Below are 24,852 nucleotides of genomic sequence, written 5' to 3' on the forward strand. Positions count from 1 at the left end.
AATTATATGGACTCTGGGATTTGAAGTCTCAAAGGGGTGCTCTCTCCTTGTTTAATTGGAAGTGCTCAGAGTAGTCTCTCACTTGAGACACTCTTATTTTCTTTTTCGGGTTTACAAACAATGTATTCAGTATACCCTGGGCTACACAGTCCGATCGCAGTGCCCACGTGTGCTAATTAACTCATCTTTTTATTACTCTGACCCTGTCCTCCAAAAATGTTTCTTTTCCCTTGGCCAGGGTTGGACATAAATTTACAGTCCTTGTCTCTTTGAACCCCATTTTTCTGTTTTGATGCTGTCTTCTTTCACTTATGCTGACCTGGTCTTTAAATGTATTGCGGACATTTTGTCTCAGCCCACCCTGTGTATTTATCATTAAGGCACAAGCAGCTACAATAACCACGCCCATTCAAGAAGGCACCTAACCAGGAAGTTTGTCCACGCCAGCGCACCATACGGGCGGTGGCAGTGCGCAGGCGCAGTTCCCGCCTCCCAGCGGCGTGTTTCTCTTTCCGGGGATTCCCTATATCCTGGCGGGTGGGCTCTGCTTCTTCACAGTCAGTCCCTGGGCCTCGGCTTGCCAGGTTCTCCGGTCCTTCGTGCCGCAGGACCCCAGCCTGCCGGGCTGCTGTTCTGGTCCGTTCGCCGCTACTGTCAATAGACCCATGGCCGAACGTGGGGAACTCGATTTGACCGGCGCCAAACAGAACACCGGCGTATGGCTAGTCAAGGTGTGTTCGCGCGGCTCCGGCTTGCGCTCTTCCTAGTTTAAGTAGTTTAAATGACTTGAGACTGTCCCACTCCGTGCATCCTTTAAAGTTTCGTACAGCTATCTCGTTAGAGCTACGCATATCTTCGAAGGCAGGAGTCGTTGTGCTGCTAGTTTGCAGACGAGGAAATTAGTTGAGAGAGACTTCCAGGGTTTTTGAGACGATCAAGAGTCGGAACCCGCCTGGAACGGATTCGTTTTCCCACCATTTAGTTTTTATGGGGTCCTGTCCAGGCGTTCTCTGACTCGAGTGGTGTGTTTTACCCCACACTGAAGAATTTCCGTATCTTCTTGGGCGAAAGTGATTTTAGTCATGAGTCTGTATAAAGAAGTTGAGTGGAAAAAAAAAAAAGTTGAGTGAAAGCTTTTGTACAGCTTCCTAGGCCAGAAAGTAGAACGGGTCCCTGTTGGTCCTTACCGTGTTCTTTTAGGTTGATGGCCCATATTGGAGTTTTGTGGAGAGCTGAGAGAGCTCAACTCACGGAAGGAGAGGCCATTGAATTGGAGTGTTCTTTTAGAGCACCGCCGTCAATAGTGGTTTTTTTTTGTAAAGACAGCAAATCTTGATTAGCCCTGAGTGAGCCCAGTATTTGTGCTTTTCTTTTTCTTCTCTTTCTCTTTTTTTTTTTTTTAAAGTTTATTTATTTTGAGAGAGCGAGAGCGCGCGCAAGCAGGGGAGGAGCAGAGAGTGGGAGAGAAAGAATCCCAAGCTGGCTGGGGGCTGTCAAGCGCAGAGCCGGTGGCAGGGCTGGAACTCAGGAACCGTGTGATCATGACCTGATCCAAAATCTAGAGACCTGCGCTTAACCGACTGACCCACCTAAGCGCCCCCCAAATTTTTAAAGTTTATTTCTTTGCTTCACTTTTTTGTACTGCGGAGTGTTGTCTTTTAGGGAAGTTTTATGAGACATATGTACGTTCAAAATGTGATAATGATGGTCTGAAATGTAGGATCTTTGATTTGTTGATTTTTTTTTAAAGTTTTATCACATTGCTGAGTTTTCATCAGTTAACTGAGAGGCGCTTCCTGTCCACCTCTCTAAAATAGCTACCATGGGGCGCCAGGGTGACTCAGCCGGTTAAGCATCTGGCTTTGGCTCAGGTCGTGAACTCACGGTTCCTGGGTTCGAGCCCGGCATAAGGCTCTGTGCTGACAGCTAGCTCAGAGCCTGGAGCCTGCATCAGATTCTGTGTCTCCCTCTCTCCCTCTGACCCTCCCCTGCTCTTGCTGTCTCTCTCTGTCTCTCAAAAATAAAAAACAAACGCAAAAATCTAAAATAGCTCCCTTATGATCAGCTGCTAGCATAGCAGACCTTTATTATAGTTTTCAAAGCACTTGTTGCAGTCTAAAGTGATTGTGTATCACGTGTTCACTGTTGGTTATCACCTTCTCTCTAGTGCTGGTCCATATGTGCTTGCACTTAGTCACATTCCATGAAGATGGAATCCTTTCCTGTCTCAACCAGAATTGTGTTTGGCACATGTAATTGCTCAACAGATATGGAATGAATGAATGAACAGTCTCTTATTTTTTACTCCTCAACTCCAGCTTTACTCTCTGGTGCTTATTTGATTTCTCATAGTATGACCTAAAAGCCTCGGGTAAATTTCTCCTACTGTATTTTCCTACTGCACACCCAATGGAGGAGAATTATTAAGGAGGAGATCTCCCCTGCAGATTGAAAGAGCTCAAAAAAATACTGGAACTTGAGATGATGCATTAGTTCTTGGAGCACAGTAAATGCTCAGTGAATACTGTTTACCTTACATGATTTGGATGAGTGGACTGAGGCATTAGTATAGTGTATTATGGAGAGTGGAACAGAAGTGCAAGGCTGAAAATGCTTGTTAACATGGTGTGTCCTGTAAAACAAAGGAGATTAATATGCTTAGATCAGAGTGTTTGTGGAAAAAAGTTTGGGAACACATACTCAGGTATGTCTTAACTTTAGTCTATAGGAAGTGAGGAACCTTTTGGAGGGTTTTGAGTAAGGAAAGGATGCAAATAATTCAGGGGGGTTGGGGGGAGGCTTGAGAGGAAGATAAGCAGAGTAAAAATTTTAAATTTTCACAGCATCAGTGATAAGTCTGAGGAGTTCGGGAAACTTTCTCAGTAAAAATTGTTGGGGTTTGGTGACTAAGTGAGGATGTGAAAGAATACAATCTAAAATGAAATTTAAGGGGCACCTGGGTGGCTCAGTTGATTAATCATCTGACTTTGGCTCAGGTCATGATTTCATGGTTTGTGGGTTCGAGCCCCACATTGGGCTCTGTGCTGACAGTGTGGAGCCTGCAGCCTATTTCAGAATCTGATCTGTGTCTCCCATTCTCTCTGCCCCTCCCTCTCAAAATAGAATAAAGACAAAAAAATTTTTTTAATAAAATGAAATTTTAAAAATGTTAAGTGTTCTCTCACATAATTTTTTTAATGTTTATTTATTTTTGAGAGACAGAAAGATGGACCACAAGCTGGGGAGGACAGAGAGAGAGGGAGACACAGAATCCAAAGCAGGCTCCCGGCTCTGAGCTGTCAGCACTGAGCCTGACGTCGGGCTAAAACTCAGAAACCGCAAGGTCAGGATCTGAGCCAAAGTCAGATGCTCAACCGTCTAAGCCATCCAAGTGCCCCTGTTCTTGTTTTGTAAAGGTAGTTGTTAGATTACTTATTGTTTGCAGTATCACAGTTTCTTCCTGTCAACTTGGTATGCAGTGTATCTTCTTTTTCTAATCTTATATATTGAAGAAAATAAAAAGCTTGCACAAGGTGTGAAAGGACTTTCTTGCCAGTTCTTGTCCGTTACAAATTTACCTCTGAAAAATGATGAGAAATGCTAGCAAATGCTTTCTGCTCTAAAGTCTACTCATGTTCTCTCTTTGACAACTTAAAAAATTTATTATTTATTTATTTATTTATTTATTTATTTATTTTGAGAGAGATATGTAGAAAACAAGTAGGGGAGCGGCAGAGAGAGAGAGAGGGAGACAGAGAATCTTGACCAGGTTCTACACTGCCGATGCAGAGCCTAAAGTGGGAATCGAACTCATGAACCGTGAGATCCTGACCTGAACTGAAATCAAGAGTCAGACGCTTAACCAACTGCAGCCACACAGGCTTTCCCTTTGACAACTTTTGTTTCTGCTCCATTAAAGGAGAAACAGTAGACAGTGAGGTTTGATTTGCACAGCTCTCAGATGTTTTGAATTTGTTTCATTTGCAGCAGCCTTAGTATCCAGAGTGATTTCCATGCCCATTGAGCATACTTGGGTTGTCATCTCTGAGTTTTAGAAATAAATTATGTGAATACATCAAATTGTAATGGTCAGTTAGATTTTCAGCTTTCCTTGTGTGATATTAAAATATAACATATTACTTAGAAAGTATGTCTTTGTTTTCATCCAGTCAGAATTTGTGAATAGAATTACATACCAATTTCAAGTCTTGGGGCGCCTGAGTGGCTCAGTTGGTTAAGTGTCTGACTCTTTTTTTAATGTTTTTTTTCCTTTTATAGTTTATTGTCAAGTTGGTTTCCTGTAACACCCAGTGCTCATCCCAGCAAGTGCCCTCCCACATGCCAATCACCCCCCTTCCCCTTTCCTCCTACCCCTCCAGCCCTCAGTTTGTTCTCAGTATTCAAGAGTCTCCCATGGTTTGCTTCTCTCCTTCTCCCCAACTTTTTTTTCCCCTTCCCCTCCCCCATGGTCTTCTATTAAGTTTCTCCTGTTCCACTTATGAGTGAAAACATAAGGTATCTGTCCTTCTCTGCCTGACTTATTTCACTTAGCAAAACACCCTTGAGTTCCATCAATGTTGTTACAAATGGCCAGACACAGAATCTGAAGCAGGCTTCCGGCTCTGAGCTGTTGGCGCAGAGCCCAGTGTGGGGCTCAAACTCACAGACTGTGAGATCAGGGCCTGAGCCAAAGTCAGATTCTCAACTGACTGAGCCACCCAGGTGCACCATTCTGCCCATTTCTTCATTGGATTATTTGTTTTTCGGGTGTGGAGTTTGGTGAGTTCCTTATAGATTTTAGATACTAGCCCTTTATCCGATATGTCGTTTGCAACTATCTTTTCCCATTCCATCAGTGGCCTGTTAGTTATATTGATTGTTTCCTTTTCAGTGCAGAAGCTTTTTATCTTGATGAGGTCCCAATAGTTCATTTTTGCTCTTGATTCCCTTGCCTTTGGGGATGTGTCAAGTAGGAGATTGCTGCGGTTGAGGTCAAGGAGACTGTTTCCTGCTTTCTCCTCTAGGGTTTTGATGGTTTCCTGTCTCACATTCAGGTCCTTCATTCATTTTGAGTTGACTTTTGTGTATGGTGTAAGAAAGTGGTCTAGTTTTATTCTTCTGCATGTTGCTGTCCAGTTCTCCCAGCACTACCTGTTGAAGAGGCTGGCTTTTCCATTGGATACTCTTTCCTGCTTTGTCAAAGGTTAATTGGCCATACATGTGTGGGTCCAGTTCTGGGTGCTCTATTATATTCCATTGGTCTGTGTGTCTGTTTTTGTGCCAATACCATACTGTCTTGATGATGACAGCTTTGTACTTCAGGTTGAAGTCTGGGATTGTGATGCCTCCCATTTTGGTTTTCATCTTCAACATTACTTTGGCTATTCAGAGACTTTTGTGGTTCCATACAAATTTTAGGATTGTCTGTTCTAGTCTTGCAAAGAATGCTAGTTCAATTTTGATTGGGATTGCATTGAATGTGTAGATTGCTTTGGATAATAATGACATTTTAACAATTTTATTCTTGCGATCCATGAGCATGGAATATTTTTCCATTTCTTTGTGTCGTCTTCAATTTCCTTCATAAATTTTCTACTGTTTTTTTTAACATCTATTTATTTTTGAGAAACAGAGTGTATGTGAGTGGGGGGGGGGAGAGAGAGGGGGAGAGAGACAGAATCTGAAATGGGAGGCTCTAAACTGTCAGCATAGAGCCCATTGCAGGGCTTGAACCCACGAACCATGAGATCATGACCTGAGCCAAAGTGGCTGCTTAACTGACTGAGCCACCCAGGTGCCCCAGGAGACTGACTCTTGATTTTGGCTAGGTCATGATCTTATGGTCATGGTGTTGAGCCTTGTGTCATCAGGCTCTGCACTGACAATGCAGAGCCTATTTGGGATTCTCCCCCTGGCCCTTCCCCACTCATTCTCTCTCTGTCTCAATAAATAAACTGAAAAAGATAATTCGGGTCTTTTCTCTATATGTTAATATTTCTTATTATAATTAATATTTTGAGTTCTGTTCTTTGAGGATCATGTGCTGCAAAATATGTAAATTTCTTTCTAGAGTATCTCAAAGTTTATGGGGCATCTTGTATAATTACATCACTACAAAGGCATAAAACAGGATAAATACAGTAGGGTATATACACATAAGGTCTCTTAGAGTTTTGAGTAGGAAAAAAATAGTTGTTTTTCTGGCTGGAATAGTGAAGGCTTCATAGGAAGGTTACATTTAAGAAGAGCTTATGGAATAGATCATTTAGAAAAAACTTCCAACAGGGCTTGAGAGAACTAAGAGTTGTGTTCAGGAAAAAGCAAATGTAGTAGAATGTGTCCCAGAACATCCAGTACCTGTACTGCTCTGGCTTAATGAAATGCTATTTCTGGGGTTCTGAAAATCTTCAAGAGACTACAAGAGACTAATGATCCAAATGAGGTTTTTAAAAAAAAATTTTTTTTTTACATTTATTTATTTTTAAGAGACAAGAGAGACACAGAGCGTGAACCGGGGAGGGGCAGAGAGAGAAAGAGACACAGAATCCGAAGCAGGCTCCAGGCTCTAGGCTCTGAGCTAGCGTTCTGCACAGAGCCCGACACAGGGCTCAAACCCGTGAACTGTGAGATCATGACCTGAGCCAAAGTCGGACTCTCAACCGACTAAGCCACTTAGGTGCCCCAACCCAAATGAGTTTTGATAGGTAATAGACATGATTGGATTTAACTTTTTGATAGATGTCATCTGCTAAAACATAAAGTCACAATTTTTACCTTGTCAGGGAGCTCGTCCTTTGTAGTTTGCATTACCTGTTGCCCAGTCTGTGCTACTGTTAGCTTGCCTACTGGTCACACCGCTACTACACACCTTACACCAGATCATGATTTATAAATTGTAGACTGTTTAAAAATATTTTAGCATAGTTTTTGTTTGGCTTCCATATTTAGACTTCTGAAAAAATCATCTCTAGTTGTGGTTGGCTGGAGGGTAAGGTACATGATGGGGAAGAGGAGGAGATAAAACTGACAAGGTTATTAGGAGTGGTGGGATTTTTGTAAGTAATGCACATCATACTGAGGCCTGAATTATAACAAATGTTACCTCTTTTTTGGAGAAGAACAAGTGGAAGTATTGAGAAGGGCTAGTGTAGATCTAAGCAACACCTTTCTAGCCAGGGGAAAGATGTGTTTCTGCACAGTCTTCCTCTTTAAGGCATTTTGAGTACTGTTTGGAGGAGAGGATTAGGACAGAAGAGATGCACATCATCCTCTGTGAATATTAGGTCTTTCATTCAGCGACTCAAATGCCAGCAAGCACAGCTTCTTTGTTTTTATAATAGATAGGTAAACCATTGGACATTTGTGTCCAGAGAGAAAGCTATGTACCAGAGGGAGATGAAACTGGAGTGGATGATAACCCCTAACCTTGCAGGAGAAAAGCAACTTACCTTTCACATATACCTAATATTTTATACAAAGCAAACGTGTGAAGTAGATACTTATTATCTATGTTTTTCAGATGATGAAATTGAAGCTTCAGGAGGTCATTTTACTCAACCATGGTAGAGTGATTTAAATTTAGATCTCTTGGGGTGCCTGGATGGCTCAGTTGGTTAAGCACCTGGCTCTTGATTCAGGCTCAGGTCATGATGTGGTTTGTGAGATAGGACTCTGAATAGGACTCTGTGTGCAGAGCCTGTTTGGGTTTCTTTCACCCCATTCCTCTCTGCCCTTCTCCGATGGACACTGTGTGCGTGCATACTCTCTGTCTCAGAATAAATAAATCAACTTAAAACCAGAAATTTAGGTCTCTTTATATGCCAAGATAGGAAATGTCTTTTATGTAGCTTGGGTCTCTTTTATGAGTTATCTCCCTGGGGAATAGAGGTGATATGGGGATTTCATATCTGTGACTTGGATTTTGTCAGCTCCATATGGTGATCTTCAAGAAAACATGGGAATAAAAGCTGCTTGTCATAGGTGGATTTCCTGGGAAGCTGATTCTGAAATGTTTAGGTTTACTAGGGAGTGCTCTTGTGATCATCACCTGTGGAAGGAAAAAGACTTAAACATGATTGGGCACAGAGTATGATGCAGTCTCTTGGAAAGCTGAGGATGATTCCATAGGGAGCCCTCCAGGTGTCCTGAGTTGGGGTGAGGTATACCCTATATTGACCAATCATTGCATGTGGTTTGTCCCAGGAAGGGTGTATGAACTTGGCAAAAGGGCCTTTCTTCAGTGAAGGCAATGTGAAAGAGGGCTAACAGCTAGGGGCTATCTTGTGGCCACACTCCCAGTAGCTGGGAGGATAAGGCCTTTGGTCCTAAATGGGGAAATGGTTGTACTTACAGTGTCCGTTACAGTGCCCTTAATTTGCTTGTCTGGGAGAAATAGGGTTTGGAGACTAGTAGTTGGGGAACTAGACATTTGCTGAAGCACAGTTGGCAGAGAAGCTAGGGGAGTAATCTCTATACATGTCACCTTAGCGCATCAGCTCCAAAGTCATGGTTGACCTTAGGACTCTGCCTGCCAGGATTGAACAGGTGGGCGGGTATATTCATCCCACAAGCTTCGATTGCTGATCATTGTGCCAAGCTCAGAGTATGTTATGTGAGCAGAAACAGACGTGGCCGTGCTCTGTAAACTAGGATTTATGGTCTACCGCAGGAGACAGACATCAGTCAAATATTAGTTTTTGTAAGAACGGTTACCGACAGATAAGGATACTGAAGCCTGGAATACTGTTCTGTGAGTGTGGGTAATAAAGGAATTTGATCTAGTTTAAGGGGTCAAGGGAAATTTCCCTGAGGAAGTATTGCTTACATGTCATTTTCTGTCACTGTCTTTGGAAAACTGAGAAAACATTTCCTTTTGTATCTATTATCTTGTCTCTATCTAATTTTCTTTAATGAATGTGGAGACGGTGGAAACAACACATATCTCACAAGTGACATGTTGACAAGAGTGTTTTGGGAAAATGTACGAGAGTAGAATTAAGGTGTTTTTAAAAAAGAGAATTATGTGAGGACATGATATGTTAGCTTGACTGTAGTAACCATTTCACTATGTATATTAAATCATCATGTTGTATACCTTAAACATATACAGTTTTATTAAAAAATTAAAGAAAAGAAAATGTTTTAAAATTTCAGGCCCTTCAAAAAAAAAGTTTTTTTAGAGGCGTGGGAACATAATAGTTTTTCTTCCCCATCTCCTTCCCTTTTTTCAGACTTAATGCTAATGGGCTGGAACTTCTGGGAAGCTCATTTCCATAAGCTCTTGGTGTTGAGTTATATGTATATGACTGACATACTATCTTCATTGTATTCAGTTTTTCATCGAAAGGGTATAGAATTTTGGCAACCTTTTGAATTAAAATAAGATGGGGGCACCTGGGTGGCTCAGCTGGTTGAGCATCCGACTTTGGCTCAGGTCATGATCTCATGGTTCATGGGTTCGAGCCCCATGTCAGGCTCTGTGCAGACCACTACTTCAGAGCCTGGAACCTGCTTCAGGTTCTGTGTCTCTTTCTCTGCCCCTCCCCTGTTCACGCTCTGTGTCTCTCAAAAATAAATAAATGTAAAAAAAATTTTTTTTTGAATTAAAATAAGATGGTGGGCTTCCCTGGGAATTTCATAATTTTATTATATTGATGATGATGCAGTATGAGTTCCAAACTTATTTTTATCAGTTAACTTCTGAAGCATATTCTTTTTTTTAAGTTGTCAATTGCTTTGTATTAGGTACAATTATTGTAATTAATTTGATTTTTTTTTTCTTTAAGAGAGAGAGTGAGAGCAAGCGTGGGGTAGGGGCAGAGGGGAGAGAGAGAGAGGGAGGGAGAGAGAGAAAGAAAATATCTCAAGCAGGCTCCATGCTCAGTGCAACCCTGGGATCATGACCATAGCCAAAATCAAGAGTTGGATACTCAACTGACTAAGCTACCCAGGCACCCCTGAATTTGGTTCTTCAGTTTGTTTTAGTGTATGATATATACTGCACTTAGAATTTCTGGTTGTTTCGTGGCCTAAATTGTTATCTTGAGCAGTTGGATCAGAGACCCTTCTGACCTGTTTAGCAGACTGGAAAATGATGTATTCCACTATTGGCATTTTTCTTCCTTCACCCGTATTTTAAGGTAGATCTCTGAAATAAGGTTTCTCTCTGAGAAGGCAGTGAGGTTTATTAAAATTAAATTCTGTATCCTAGATATATCCCAGTAATTCCATCATAGTTATCTGCTGTCATTTTTATTATATTAACATTAGCTAATGTTTCTTCAATATCCAGTCATTAAAATAATTCCTCCGTATGTGCCAGGCTATTCTTGCTGCTAGGGATCTGCCTTCTGCAGATTACCTTCTCATGGGGAGGGAGAATAGACAGTAAACAAACATGTATAGCACGTGATAAGTGCTCTGAAGAAAAAGAAAAAGAAATATGGTAAAATGTATAGAAAGTAGCTGAGGATGCTGTTTTAAATAGGGTGGGGGAAGGACCTCATTGATAACTGGTCTGTGATCAGAGACCTAAAGGATATTATGGGGGGCATGCCCTCCAAATACCTGGGAGAAGAATTTACCAGACAGAGGTAACAGCAATTCAAAGGCCCTCAGACTTGAGGTGCTGGGAATGTTCACAGGTCTGTGTGGTTAGAGTCAAGTGAGTGAGAGGACGTAGAAGGCGATGATGAGGCCGTGGACTAGCATGGGGCTGAAACATGTACAACGTTATAGGGGTTTTACTCTGAATGACATGGGGAGCCAGTAGCCATGGAGCTGACAGTGTGGCGTGGTGATTATGGAGCTAGACTGGCTTCACTAGTAATTGTGAGGGCCTTGGCAAATCCTGGCTTCACTAGTAATTGTGAGGGCCTTGGCAAATAATAACTCTTTGGTCTCAGTTTCTTTATCTGCAAAGATGGGATAATAATAGAGTTGTTACGAGGATTAAGTGAAGGAACATTTGTAAAGTGATTACAAAAGCATCTGGCTTGGGGCGCCTGGGTGGCTCAGTCGGTTAAGCCTCCAAGGACTTCAGCTCAGGTCATGAACTCACGTTCGTGAGTTCTAGCCCTGTGTCAGGCTCTGTGCTGACAGCTCAGAGACTGGAGCCTGCTTTTGATTCTGTGTCTCCCTCTCTCTCTGCCCCTCCCCCCTCATGCTCTCTTTCTGTTTCAAAAATAAATAAAACATTTAAAAAAAAAGCACCTGGCTTATTGTAAGCACTATGTACATGTCTATTAAATAAATTGAAAGGCTTTGAGCAGAACAGCATCATCTGATTTAATGTTTTAAGATGATGACTCTGGCTGCTGTATTGAGAATAAGCTAGATGTGGACAAGAGTGGAGATAGGAAATCAGTTAGGAGGCTAATATTATACATGATTATACAAAAAGTGATGGTGGCTTGCACTAGGATGGTAACCCTGGAATCGGTGAGAAGAGGCTGGAATCCTAATTTGATTTGAAGGTGTTGCTGACTGAATCTGTCATTCATTTGGATGAGGGATGTGAGATAAAAGTTATTCAGAGTAACTCCACAAAGTTTCAGCCCGAGTCCATGGAAGAATGGAGCTGACTTTACTGAGATATGGAGAACTGCATGAGGAGCATGTTTGTGATGGAGAAATTAGAGTTCTGGTATGGATATTTTAAGTTTGAAATGTCTAGTGAATATTCAGATTGAGAGTTTGAGTAGGCAGTTAGATATATAAGTTGGGATTTGGAGAGAGAGCCTGGGTATGCTCTAAATTTGGGAGTTGTCATTATGCAGATGGTATATAAAGTCACGAGACTGGATGGGATCACATATAGTTGAGTGTGGGTAGAGAAGAGGTCTGAGGACTGAAACCAGAACCCTTTAAAGGAGAGGGTAGGAAAATAAGAATCTAGGTATTTGGGGACCAGAAAGGAGAGGCCATCGAAGTATGAGGAAAATCAAGGGAGATTGTGGTGACTTGAAGCCAAGTGAAGAAAGTGTTTGAAAGAGGAGGAAACAATTAGTTTGTAAATATTGCTAAGCGGTGTTCAAGATGAGGATTAAACCTTGACTTGGCAGTGTGGAGATATTTGGTAACTAGGGTCATCAGTTTCAGTGGAGTGGTAGAGAGGAAAGCCTGTGTAAAGCAAGGGAGGAACTGTAGTCAGCCAGCAGAGACAGTGCTTTCAAAGAGCTTTGCTGAAAGAGAGGTGGAAAAATGGGACACTGTACAGAAAGAATTATAGACTCTGCTCTTACTAGATGTGTGATCTTGAAATTAGCAATTTGCTCATCTTTCTGTGCCTTAGTTTCCTCATTTGCAAAATGGAGATTGTGTGAAGGATTGTGTAAAGATTAAGTAGTTAAATATATATAAAATATTTAGAAGAGAGCTTGTCACTTAATGCATTAATGGCCTGTTGCTATATTATTACCACAGACTTAGAAACTTAAAGCAATATGTATGCATGATTTCATGGTTTCTGTCTTGGCATGGCTTAATTGGGTCTCCTGCTTCAGAGTCCTCAGAGTCCTCCCGGGTTACAGGCATGGTGTCAGCCACGGCTGGATTCTCATCCGAAATCGTGACTGTGGAGAGATTGTTTCAAGTTTCTGTTATTGGCAGAATTCAGATACCCAGAGTTATCCGTCGGAGGGTTTATGGTTCCTACCTGCCTGTGTGCTGGAGCTGCTCCTTAGTTTTCTGCCACCTGGGCCTCCCCAGCATAGCAACTTACGTTATCAGTGTGTGCAGACTGAAAACACAGGGAAGCAACATAGAAGTCACCATCTCACGTAACGTAATCACAGAAAAGTACTATCCCGTCTAGAGAAAAAGGAACTCTCTTGCACTGTTGGTGGGAATGGCCACTTTGCAAAACAGTATGGAGGCTTCTCAAAAAGTTAAAAATAGAACTACCCTATGACCCAGCAGTCATGCTACTGGGATTTACCCAAACAATACAAAAACACTAATTCAGAGGGATACGTGCACCCCTATGTTTGTGGCAGCGTTATTTATAACAGCCAAGATATGGAAGCAATCCAAGTGTCTACTGATTGATGAATGGGTAAAGAAGGTATAGTGCTTATATATACAGTGGATTATTCAGCCATAAAAAAATGAAATCTTGCCATTTGCAATGAATGACATGGACGGAGCTAGAGAATATAATAAGTAAAGCAAATCAGAGAAAGACAAATACCATATGATTTCAGTCCTGTGTGGAATTAAGAAACAAAACAAATGAACAAAGTGGGAGAAGATACAAACCAAGAAATAGACTCTTAACTATAGAGAATAAACCAGTGGTTTCCCAGAGGGGGGGTGATGAGAATTAAGAAGTGCACTGTTGTGATAAGTCACTGAGTGACTCTTGATATCAGGGTTGGTTTTTTTTTTTTTTAATGCTTTTTATTTATTTTTGAGAGAGAGAGAGAGAGAGAGAGAGAGAGAGAGAGAGAGAGCGAGCAATCAGGGGAGGGTCAGAGAGAGAGAGGGAGACACAGAATCTTAAGTAGGCTCCAGGCTCTGAGCTAGCAGTCAGCACAGAGCCCGATGCAGGGCTCAAACCCACAAACCATGAGATCATGACCTGAGCTGAAGCTGGACGCTTAACCGACTGAGCCACCCAGGCGCTCATCTTGATCTCAGGTTTGTGAGTTCAAGTCCAATGCCAAGTATGGAGCCTATTAAAAAAATAGACATTAACAAATTTTGTAGCCAAAAGATAAAAATGAATGAATAAAAAATTAATTAATTAAATAAACGAATAAAATATCCTAGCCAAACGGGAGAGAGAGTAACATCCCATCACCTTTGCTATATTGTATTGATCAGAAGCAAGTCACAGGGCCCCTTATCACTCAAGGAGAGGTGATTACATAGGGTTGTGGAGATCAGGAAGTGAGGATCATTGGGGAACATCTTAAGAGTGTTCCCGCCACATGTGGTAAGCTCTCTAGTGTTAACGTCATCATTGACATCATTCTGATGGGGGGTGATTAAGTAGATGAGAGAGGAAAGAGAAGGTAGAATTGAAGGAAACATGTCCTTGATTAGACTACAGGGGAAGAAATTTAGTGCACACGTGGAGGGATTGGCCATTGTTCATGTATTGTTTTTAGAGGGGAAGTCAGGATCCGCAGTTGGCTACCTGATAGGTGTAGAGGTCCTCTTGATCCTGTTTCCCAGTTGGAAGAGGAAGTCAGGTTATTGGCACAGAGGGAGGAGGAAGGGAGAGGTGTTGTGGGTTTGAGGAGTGAAAAGAACCTGTGACTCACCTACAGTGGGAGAATGAACTGACTAGGCAAACAGAGTTAAATTGCCTAGCATCTCAAAGGGCTTACCTGATGTTAGTAGCCATATATTTCAGCTGAGACTATTTAATATCACTTTGAGTTTTTCTCTAGCTGCTCAAATGCAGTGTGGAGAAGTAACAAATCAAATCAACAAATTAATAAAATGAGTGGCACAATAGATTGGCTTTAATGAGGATTAAGTTTCTGCCAGGCCTAAATGATGGAGGAGATAGGGGCAAGGGAATGATTGTAATGATGGGCTGTGAAATACAAGTCCGATAAGGAGTGAAGATGGGACATAGGCAGCTGAGGAACATGTTAAGTTGTTAGAGTCAGTGATTTGGAGGTATGGAAGAACTGTTAGAGTTGAAGTACTGAGGAGAGAGCCAGAAAGTTAGGAGATAGTGATTGCTTCAAATATAGATTATGGAAGGGACAAATAGTGGGCTCATTTGACCCACAAACTTGGAATATGATGAAGAAAAGACTCCAACTTTCTCCTATGGACTTTATTAAGGAATAGGTTAGTATTCAGTAAACTTTGGTGTCAAGAATGCGTGCATAATAGAATAAATACCATTAGGATCTTCTTTTGACCCTTTTGTTCCTGAATTTTTCCTACTGTATATCCAAACAAAGCACTGCAGTTTGTTTGACTGATAGTCAAGTGGTTCTTTTTGCAAATGTAATCTTGCAAACATTTTAAACATTTTTTTAATGTTTTTATTTATTTTTGAGACAGAGAGAGACAGAGTGCAAGCAAGGAAGGGGCAGAGAGAGAGGGAGACACAGAATCTGGAACAGGCTCCAGGCTCTGAGCTGTCCGCACAGAACCTGATGCGGGGCTCGAGCCCACGAACCTTGAGATTATGACCTGAGTCAAGTCAGATGCTTAACCAGCTGAGCCACCCAGGCGCCCCAAGAACTTTTTTGTAAATAGAATTTATTTTCCTTCCTAGCTTTGGAAGGTCTGACTCAATTATGTGTTGCCATTCATGTTATCATTCCAAGATTACTGGGGGAGATAACAGTGACACCTGACACTCACTGAGTGTCATGCTTTGTGTGAGGTATTATACTTCTTGTGGTATCTCATTCCTCACAGTAGGCTAACCTTGAAGGTGTGTACTGATTCCAGAGTTTAAAATACCTCTTAGAAGAAATAGTAGCGATTCAGCATGCATTTTCTTAACCTTTTTGGGAATTAAAACCCTTCATTTAAAAAAAATGTTTGTTAATTTTGAGAGAGAGAGCACGTGCACATGAGCACAGGTAGGGGAAGGGCAGAGAGAAGGAAGGACAGAATTCCAAGCAAGTTCTGTACTGTCAGCACAAAGCCTGATTCAGGGCTCAAATTCACAAACCTTGAGATCATGACCTGAGCTGAAACCAGGAGCTGGACACTTAACCAACTGAGCCACCCAGGTGCCCGGGAGTTAAATATATGTCTAGGTACAAATAGATGCTGGATCCAGACTGCCTAGGGTCGAATCCTGACTCCATCATTTACTAATTATATAACCTTGGCTAAATTATATAATCCCTGGGTGTCCAGATTCATACTCTGTGAAATGGGGTAATTAACAGAACCTACCTTACAGAGATGTGAGGATTAAATGTGTAAATGTATGGAAAATGCTTATAACACTGTCAGGAAAGTAGTATTATATAAATGTTAGTTGTCATATTTAATCATTTATTTCAGCAGATCCTTTATCATTGATCAGAGTTATACTCTTAAACACAGTAAAACTCATCTTGAACTTGGTGGTATCTCTAAATAATATCACGTTAGTGTTATGCTCCTCTGAGAAACATTTTCTGGCAGCCTTTCTCATGGCTGAACTTTAGTACTTATTTGGGAACATAAGTTAGCACTTTGTTTTGTTACGTTATTTGAGTAGTGTTAGTTTTGTGTCACCAGCTTGACTGACTTTAAGCTCTTTGAGAATTAAAATGATTTCTTAGTATCCCTTTTAGTGCAAAATGTACAATGAAAGTGTGACACTTAATGATCAGTCATTACAGGCAGAAAGTAACATAGAAGCAGTATATCATTTTATGTTTAAGTTGTTTGTTAGAATCTAAAACATAGTCTTATGTGTTTTATTTATTTTTTTAGGTTCCTAAATATTTGTCCCAGCAGTGGTCTAAAGCCCCTGGAAGAGGTGAAGTTGGGAAACTGCGGATTGCTAAGTAAGTTATTTATTTTTGACATCTTAAAAAGCTGTTTTTTGAAATTTTTATAAGTGCTTTTAAAAATAATAGCTTTTTTTTAGATAGAGAATTTACCTGGAAAATGAAAATGAGCATGTCAAGGATTGTTAAGAGATGGTTAGGTGCACTCCTGTATTTGTGTGTGTGTGTGTGTATAGGTAGGTGTGCACGCACACACACACCCCCCTCTCTAGTGATAGGTGTAAATATAAAGTCAGACTTTTTTGGTAAAACTTACTGGCAGTGAAGCAGCAGAGTATAGTTCTCATCCCTCCATCTTCTCCACCTCTTGTGAAGAGGTGTGCTTGGGTTGGGCATAACTGGAGGCACCCAGTTAAGTGCTTTAGTAGAAAGATTTTGCCATGGAGCCACTATGTCTGTCTATAGAGGTATTGGAAGCGGGTAGGGAACACTAGGAAAACAATGTAAAGGTTTAGTTTCCTGATCGAAGAAATGACCTCTTTAGGGAAGCCTTGGGGTGCCTGGTGGCTCAGTCGGTTGAACATCTGACTTCAGCTCAGGTCATGATCTCACAGCTTGTGGATTCAGGCCTTGCGTCGGGCTCTGTACTAACAGCTTGGAGCCTGGAGCCTGCTTCAGATTCTGTGTCTCCACCTCTCTCTGCCCCCCAACCCCACCTCCCGTCTGTCTTTCTCAAAAATAAATAAACATTAAAAAATTTTTTTGTAAAGGGAAGCCTTTTTCTGAGCTCAGCAGGTATCAGCCAGAGGCCTTGCATTCCACTCTGTTTATGCATTCTTAACTAAACTCTAATCAGTTAATCAGTTTTTCCTGCCTACTACTCCATTGAAATAGTCTAGTCTGTCTCCAGTGCATTCCTCTTTATAGGTTAGCTTTTGCTTCACTACAAATCACCCCAAAATTTAGTGGCTTAGAACAAAAACCATATTATTTGCTTATAATTCTGCACAGCCTTTCTGTTTGGGACTGACCTGGCCTTCCTGGCTAGAATGGCCTCTCTTACGTGTCTAGTGGTTGGCTTGCTCTCAGCTGGGCAGTGGCCGTGTGTGTTTTATCTGTAGCATGCTCATTCACACGTGGTGAAAGTTCCTAGTAGCCGAAAAGAGTTAAGTCCCACTGCGCAAGCACTTAGCAAACCTGTGTTTGTATCATGTTTGCTGGAGTCCTGCTGAGGATGCAACTCATATAACCAAGCCCAGGTTCAAGGGGAGAGCAGTAGACTCTACCTCCTGGTGGGGGTCACTGCAAAGCATTTGTAGTCTTTTTTTGTCATCTAGCACGTCTACATTCCCAAATCTGAGAGTCAACTGTCAGCCTCTTAATTGTCCTTCAACAGCATTTTGACGATCATTCCTAGCTTCAAACTTTTTTTTTCATTTCTCCTTTGGGACCCCACTCTCTTGATTGTCTTCCAAGGGGACAGTTCCTTCTCAGTCTGTTGCTGGCTGCTTCTCCTTATCTTCTCAATCTCTAAATGTTATTTGACCCCAGGGTTTTGTTTCTAGTTTTTTTTTTTTTCTTACTTACCTTTGTATCTTTTAACCCTTCATTTTGTTTTAACAAGATTTTGATTGGAAACAGGCATGGTTTTATATCCAGAGTTCTAAAGTTAGGTAAGGACAAGTAATAACTTATTTCCTCAAGAAATGGTTACATATTTAATAGTGGAACCGGGCTTGAGTTCAGGCCTTTGAATGGTAAGAAAACTACGGTGGGTTTCCCTTCCGGCTTTGTCACTTACTGTCTGTGAGACTGTATAGGCCACTTAATTTTTTGAGTTTAGGTTCCTTATGCCTAACGTTGCCTGTTTGGAGGCCTTTTTTATGAATCCAGTGAGATAATATGGACATAGTTGCCATTTATTTGTATATATAACTTTAGAAAATTAACATATTTCTGGAAGGTTGTAGATAAATCATATTTTTTTGTGAGTTATACTTTTATCGAAAGTAAAAGGGAATACAGACTTTGCATACTTTTAATTGAAATCTGGGATGATTTTCTTTTTCAACATGGAATCCCTTATAATGCAGATAATTACTTTTTCTGCTGTGGACTTCAGAATTTCTTATGGTTGGCTTTACTGAAAATGGGAGCCACTATCAAGGTAAAATCTCAGCAATATATGTCACTGAAGAAAGGCAGACTACGGGGAAATATGTATTTGAATGGGGAACCATGTTGTTTTGTTATAACTACACTAGAACTCAAGACCTGGGTTCTAGTCCTACCTGGCTATTGATAATTATTGGGCCTTAGCTCTGAAGCCTTAGCTTTTTTGCTTTTAAATATGCATAATAATGCCTTACCATCACAGAGTGCTTTTAGACAAAACAGCTTAGGGTTTGTTAAAATGCTTTGTAAACTCAAATGTCCTTTTTCTGCCATGAATATTGTGTTTCTCAGAACCTCTGTGAGAAGAAAATACCTGTTGAGGAATGTAAAATCTTTTCCCTTTTTTTTTTTTTTTTTTTTTTTTTGGTGTGGGGAAGAAGGGACTAGTATGGAAAATAGGAGAAGAGCCGAGGTTCAGGAAACCTCAGCAAACGCTTTGATCCCTGAAGTAAAGGCAGCATGCTACATAAGCAACAGTGGGTGTGTTGCAGTTTTCCTTTATCACCCTTTGCTGGGGAGAAAATTTCAAGCTCTTTTCTTCCTTGATTTAAAGCAGTTTACACAGTTGCATCCAATATGGGGTGGCCATACCCCCAGGTTTGCCGGGAATGTTCCAGTTTACATGTTTTCCCTATGCAATTATTAATAATGTCCCCACTCCACTCTCTTAAGTATCCCGGGCTTGACAGTAAACTGTTTGCCTTTAACGTTATTAGGTGTGCATGTATTTTTTACGTTAGCTGAAAGATCTGGCAGATCTTCTACCTAACATGAAATATAATCAGTCTTGTGTTATAGATCTAGATCCTTTTAATGATGAGAGAGCAGCTTTATAGTAATTACTAACATTGCTATGGAAATGCTTAAAAACAGCTTGTTCCATAGTAGATCTCCTGGCTGGCTGTCTTGTTAGTGCTGATAATTTACTTAGTTTCCATTTCTTTTACTGAATTACTAAATTCACTATTAAGTGTAGGGTGATAAGGAATGGCTTCGCAGTACGTGTGACTAGGTTATCAGGATTTTAGTTGATTTCAAGTTAAATATGAGTCATCAGGGTTATGTGGCTATAAACAGAAGGCTCCCTTAATAGATGTTTGTTGTTTAGGATGAAGTGAGAGGATAATCTCACTCTTTTCTTTGCCAGTTAGCATATGGTGCAAATATGAAGTTCAGTTGTTAGCACTGTATTTAGAGACATGGACAAATAAGTTCCTTTAGTAGCGTGAGACTAGGACAGTGAAAAAACTAAAAAATCTCAGTGTCCTTTGAGGAATATTTGAAGGTACTATGGCTTTTGAGAGAAAATTAAGGCAGACCAGGTGAAACCATCTTCAAATATTTTTAAGGCTAGGAGATAGATAATGAATTGATTTGTAAAGGCAGATTAACCAGTTTATGGATTATCTATGTGGTAAAAAATGCGTATTTGGGTAAAACATGAAAATGAGGTTTTAAAGAGCCAAGGTGGCATATTGGCTATGAGTATGGACTCAGGAGTCATTCAGCTCTGGGCTTTACATAGACCTTGTTATTTACTAGCTATGTGACTTTAGGTTAGTTGCTTACCCTCTCTGTTTTCTCATCTATTAAAAGGTGGTGGTATTAGTACTTCATGGGTTTGGTTCAGTGCATGTAAAATAGCCAGTAGTGTTCACCTACTATTGTACCACATACTACATAGTACAGACACTGGCACTGCATTGTGTCTCATGTGCTGTGTGTATGGACCTCCCTTCCCCGCACATCTTCTACAGGAGCAGCAGCTTGCAGTGCGATAGGCCAGGAGCTCGGAAGATCTATGTGGTGCAGTTCATTCCAGCAGAGACAGGGCTGCAGAGTAGAGGAATTGGGAGAGGTAGAGGATGCGGAGAAAACATGCAGGTGGGGAGTACAGCTCTCCCCAAATTTGGTTCTGTATACACCTGAAAACAGGAGAATCCAGCCTGTTGTAATAGCTGGTGACATTTGGGCCATTTCTCTTAGGCAGTTTCTGCGATGTTTCTAAACCATTGTACTTGGATTATTTTTATACCTTTGCACATGTAATGTGCACTGCATTTTAGTTAGCTTAGAGTTTTGCTTTAGGTTGTTTAAGTTTTATTTAAAAACCTTTTTTTAATGTTTGTTTATTTTTGAAAGAGAGACAGAGTGTGAGTGATGCAGGGGCAGAGAGAGAGGAAGGCTCAGAATCCGAAGCAGGCTCCAGGCTCTGAGCTGTCAGCACAGAGCCCGAGATAGGGCTCCAACTCATGAACTGTGACATCATGACTTGGGCTGAAGTCTGACGCTTAACTGACTGAGCCACCCAGAGCCCTATAGGTTAAGTTTTAAAACCAGCCTTCTTTATCACTGTCCTGCCTCAGACAACCTCAGTTTTTCAGATGTTTGCTATATGTTGTGTTTTATTATACAATCATGCAGTCTGTACTAATAAGACTTTTCTCAGAGACTTTTAATTTCTAGCTTTATTTCTAAATTCTTTTTTTATTGTTTATTTATTTTTGAGAGAGAGAGAGTGGGAGCAAGAGGAACAGAGAGAGGGAGACAGAGAATTCGAAGCAGCCTCCAGGCTCTGAGTTCTAGCTTTATTTCTAGACACATTTAACATTCAAGGTCATGGGCGCCTGGGTGGCTCAGTCGGTTGCACGTCTGACTTTGGCTCAGGTGATGACCTCACGGTTTGTGGGTTTGAGCCCCGTGTCGGGATCTGTGCTGACAGCTCAGAGCCTGGAGTCTGTCTTCCGATTCTGTGTTCTCTCTCTCTCTCTGACACTCCCCTGCTCACGCTGTCTCTCTCTTTTTCTCAAAAATAAATAAAAACATTAAAAAATTAAAAAAAAAACATTCAAGGTCATATGGGGGCCCACTAATAAAAAATATGTGAACAAAAAAATCAATGAGATAGAATTTTTCTTTTATAAAATTGACTAAGTTTAGAAAATCTTAACTGTTGATAAGAATTTGAATAGGTACAAATTTTCTGAAGGCCAATTTGGAAACATATATGTATGTACATATATATATATGACACACTCATATATACTTACACATACCTTACTGCCCAGAACAAAGAAGAATAAAAATCCTACTGTTTTCTTTGCCAGTTAGCTCATAGTGCAGACAGGCCAGTTCTTGGTGCTGCCCGTATAGAAAGACACAGATACACTCATCCAACAGTGTGGGACTGGGATAATGAGAAGGCTAGAAATATTAATAATAAAATATTTATACTCTTGACTCAGCATTTTCATGCAACTTAGCTTGGAGAAGAAATCAGTTAGTGATGCAAAGATTGTGGATATTCATTTCATCATTGTTATAGAGAAAAATTAGTAACATTCTCAAATTCCTTAGCATGGTATTAATGAAGTAAACTGGGCACCTTTTGAAATTAATTTAATACTTTTTTTTAATTTAAAAACTTTTTCCATTAAAAATCATTTTATTTTCATTTTTAAGTAGACTCCATGCCCAGTGTGGGTCTTGGACTCATGACCCCAAGATCAAGATTTGTATGCTCCACCAACTGAGCTGGCCAAGCACCCCAGTACTTTTATTTTAAAGCAATTAGAAGCTACCGAAAAGTTAGAACAGTATGAAGAACTTTTGTGGTTGTTTTGTTACTACATAAGGAAATTCCCCTACAGTAATGACAGCACACCCCTCCAAATCAGTAGGTTAACATCAAATGGTACTAACTAATCCTTAGACTTTATTCAGGGTTTTCCAGACTTGTTTCATAGCAAAAGGATCCAGTCCACAACCTTGAAACATTCTGTTGTCTGTTCTCTCAGTTTCCTTAAATCTAGAACATTTGGAAGTCTTTCCTTGACTTGTATACTGTATAAATGTCAACATGCTTGATGTTTACAAGGCTGTTAATTCGTGAAGTTTGAGTTTGTTTGGGGTTATACACCTTTGGCAAGACTCTCATGAAGGTGAAACTGGGTTCTTCCTGTATTTTAGCAAGGTTTATGTGTTTTCATTTTGTTCCATTACTGGTAGTGGTAACTTTGATCACTTGATTAAGGAGTGTCTTCGATGCTTTTTCACTGCAAATGTACTCTTTTCCCTTTTGTAATTAGTATTTCTGTCAGGTGGTACCTTGACACTATGCATACATTTCATTTCTCCTCAAATTTTCCACTTTATTAACTTATCTGTGTTACTGTGAACTCATGGATCCCAGTTTTAGTCAGTGGGTCACAGTTTATTACCATTGTAATTTATTTCATGTTCAAATTGTCCAAAATGCAGCCCCAGGAAGCTGCTCCTTGCCTGGTTTTTGTGCCCTTTCGTTACGTGTACAGTTCGGTAGTGCGGTCCCGTGGCCTTCTGGCATGCCTTCATCATTCTCTGAGCACTTACTTTTTGTCATAGAGAAATCATTTAGACTCATCTTGTATATTTCTGTCAGAGCCTGGAGTCAGGCATTTCTCCATGGAGTCTTAGGTCTTCTTCTTATTTTTTAATGTTTATTTATTTGGAGAGAGAGAGAATGAAAGAGAGTCAGAGAGAGTCAGAGAGAGAGAGAGAGAGAGAGAGAAATGAGATCTGGATACCACAGGTGCTCATTGCTGCCTCCAGACTCTGTCACTGGGCAGAGCTCTAGGAAGTACAATGTGCCCATACATCTTACACCTAGATTTATTTGTATATTTACATATGTTGTAAATAATTTGTACCGAAATCCGGTTCTAGTCTAACACCCAGAATGTTTCCTGTTTTCCCCCTTTTCATGTGTGTACCTCTTTTCTGAAAGTGAAGAACCTGGTTCCTGTTCTATTTAATATACATTCACTTATTTGTTCATGCCTCTGTTCTTGTTTAGAAGGACACCCCTACCAGTGTGTGAGCATCTAGCATCCCCCAGTAGGCTGCTACCTTTGCAGTTCTCCACAGGGTTGCTCTCCTCGGGGCATTCAGACTTTTATCCCCTCCTGTCCTTCTAGGCAGCCTACTTAACGCCTCTCTCCCGGGCTGAGACAGCCTGCTTCAGGTTTCTTTGCTGTGAATGTCCTGGAGCTTGAGCAGAGGAGGGGCAAAGGGAGGAGGGAGAGAATCCTAAGCAGGCTCCATGCCTAGTGCAGAGTCTGACTCCAGGCTCCATCTCACAAACTGCTTCATCTCACAAGTGTGAGATCATGAAATCAGGAGTAAGACGCTTAACTGACTGAGCCACTCAGGTGTCCCCCCTCCTTTTATCCACTGACCCTGCTAGGTTCCGACACACTTGTTGAAACATTCCTCTATAGGGATGCCTTCTTTATTCTCCTGGGCTCTGGCACTTTGCCTCAGGCTGTCCCCTCCATTCCATTTGGGTTATGCTTCCCCTACTCAACCCAGTCTTCAGATATATACCCATCTTGTTTGGCTTCACCTAATGGGTTTTGTGCTGACTTTTTCAAGAAGGGGATGGATGAATAGGAATTAAAACAAAACCAACAAAAAGTCCTCAAGCAAGTTAAAGACTTGGTATTTTGGGGGTGTTTGGGGGTATTTGGGGTTGTTTTATTGGCTACCAGTGATTAGTGAAAAGTCTCTTCCCATTGATGTCAAATCTAAGTATTTAAAAAGTGTGAGAAAAAGGAAAGACAAATGATTAATTTTATAAAAAGGCCAGAGGACATGGGCTGGAGTCTAAAGAAAAAGCGACGGGGTATTAAGAAATGGATTCAGAGTGACGAAGGACACATCATTGTGAGGCATTCAGTGAGAGGGCGGGCTACACGTTCACTGCATTCATTCCTGAGGGTATTACTGTGTTTTAAGTAGTTGATGTTTATAATCTTAACCATGGACCATCCTGAAAAGGATATATTTTATTGGTAATACTGAACAACAGAAGGTCGTGGATACTTCATACATTTATATACCAAGACAAAAGAATATGTAATCCTTTTAAAATAAGTCTTAAGTCTTCAAGTACTAATTTTTATTATAGAAAGTTAACTTATCCAGAGTTCATCAATCTCTTATCATTCCAGCCAAGATGATGTTATAAATAAATGAAATTGTTATCCCCTGTTGTGTTCCCTAATTGCATCTGAGTGATTTTTTTAGTCCCCCAGACTGGAAATGTCAGCATGATCTTTAATCAGTCCTTTACCCCCTTGCTGCCTACTTCCAGTCATTTCTTCTTCTGTCTGTTCGGACAGCTCAGATACCCTGCCACACACTTCTCTTCCTTGCATTCTGCCATTACCTGGTTAAAGTTTTCATTACTTTTTTGTGAGTTTTTGCATTAACC

At 40.8% G+C, this 24,852-nt stretch overlaps 1 protein-coding gene across 1 annotated transcript in view; it reads left to right on the forward strand.

Annotated features, from left to right (window-relative positions):
* Window positions 1-527: 527 nt before the first annotated feature.
* The window catches only part of GTF2F2 (general transcription factor IIF subunit 2), a 156,549-nt gene continuing 132,224 nt past the window's right edge, over window positions 528-24,852 (forward strand). The window contains exons 1-2 of the mRNA XM_029936711.1: window positions 528-731; window positions 16,408-16,481. Of these exons, the coding sequence (XP_029792571.1) occupies window positions 666-731; window positions 16,408-16,481 (140 nt within the window). The 5' untranslated portion in view covers window positions 528-665. The remainder of the gene's footprint in view (window positions 732-16,407; window positions 16,482-24,852) is intronic.

The sequence above is a fragment of the Suricata suricatta genome, chromosome 4 (genome assembly GCF_006229205.1).
Source record: "Suricata suricatta isolate VVHF042 chromosome 4, meerkat_22Aug2017_6uvM2_HiC, whole genome shotgun sequence".
NCBI lineage: Eukaryota > Metazoa > Chordata > Mammalia > Carnivora > Herpestidae > Suricata > Suricata suricatta.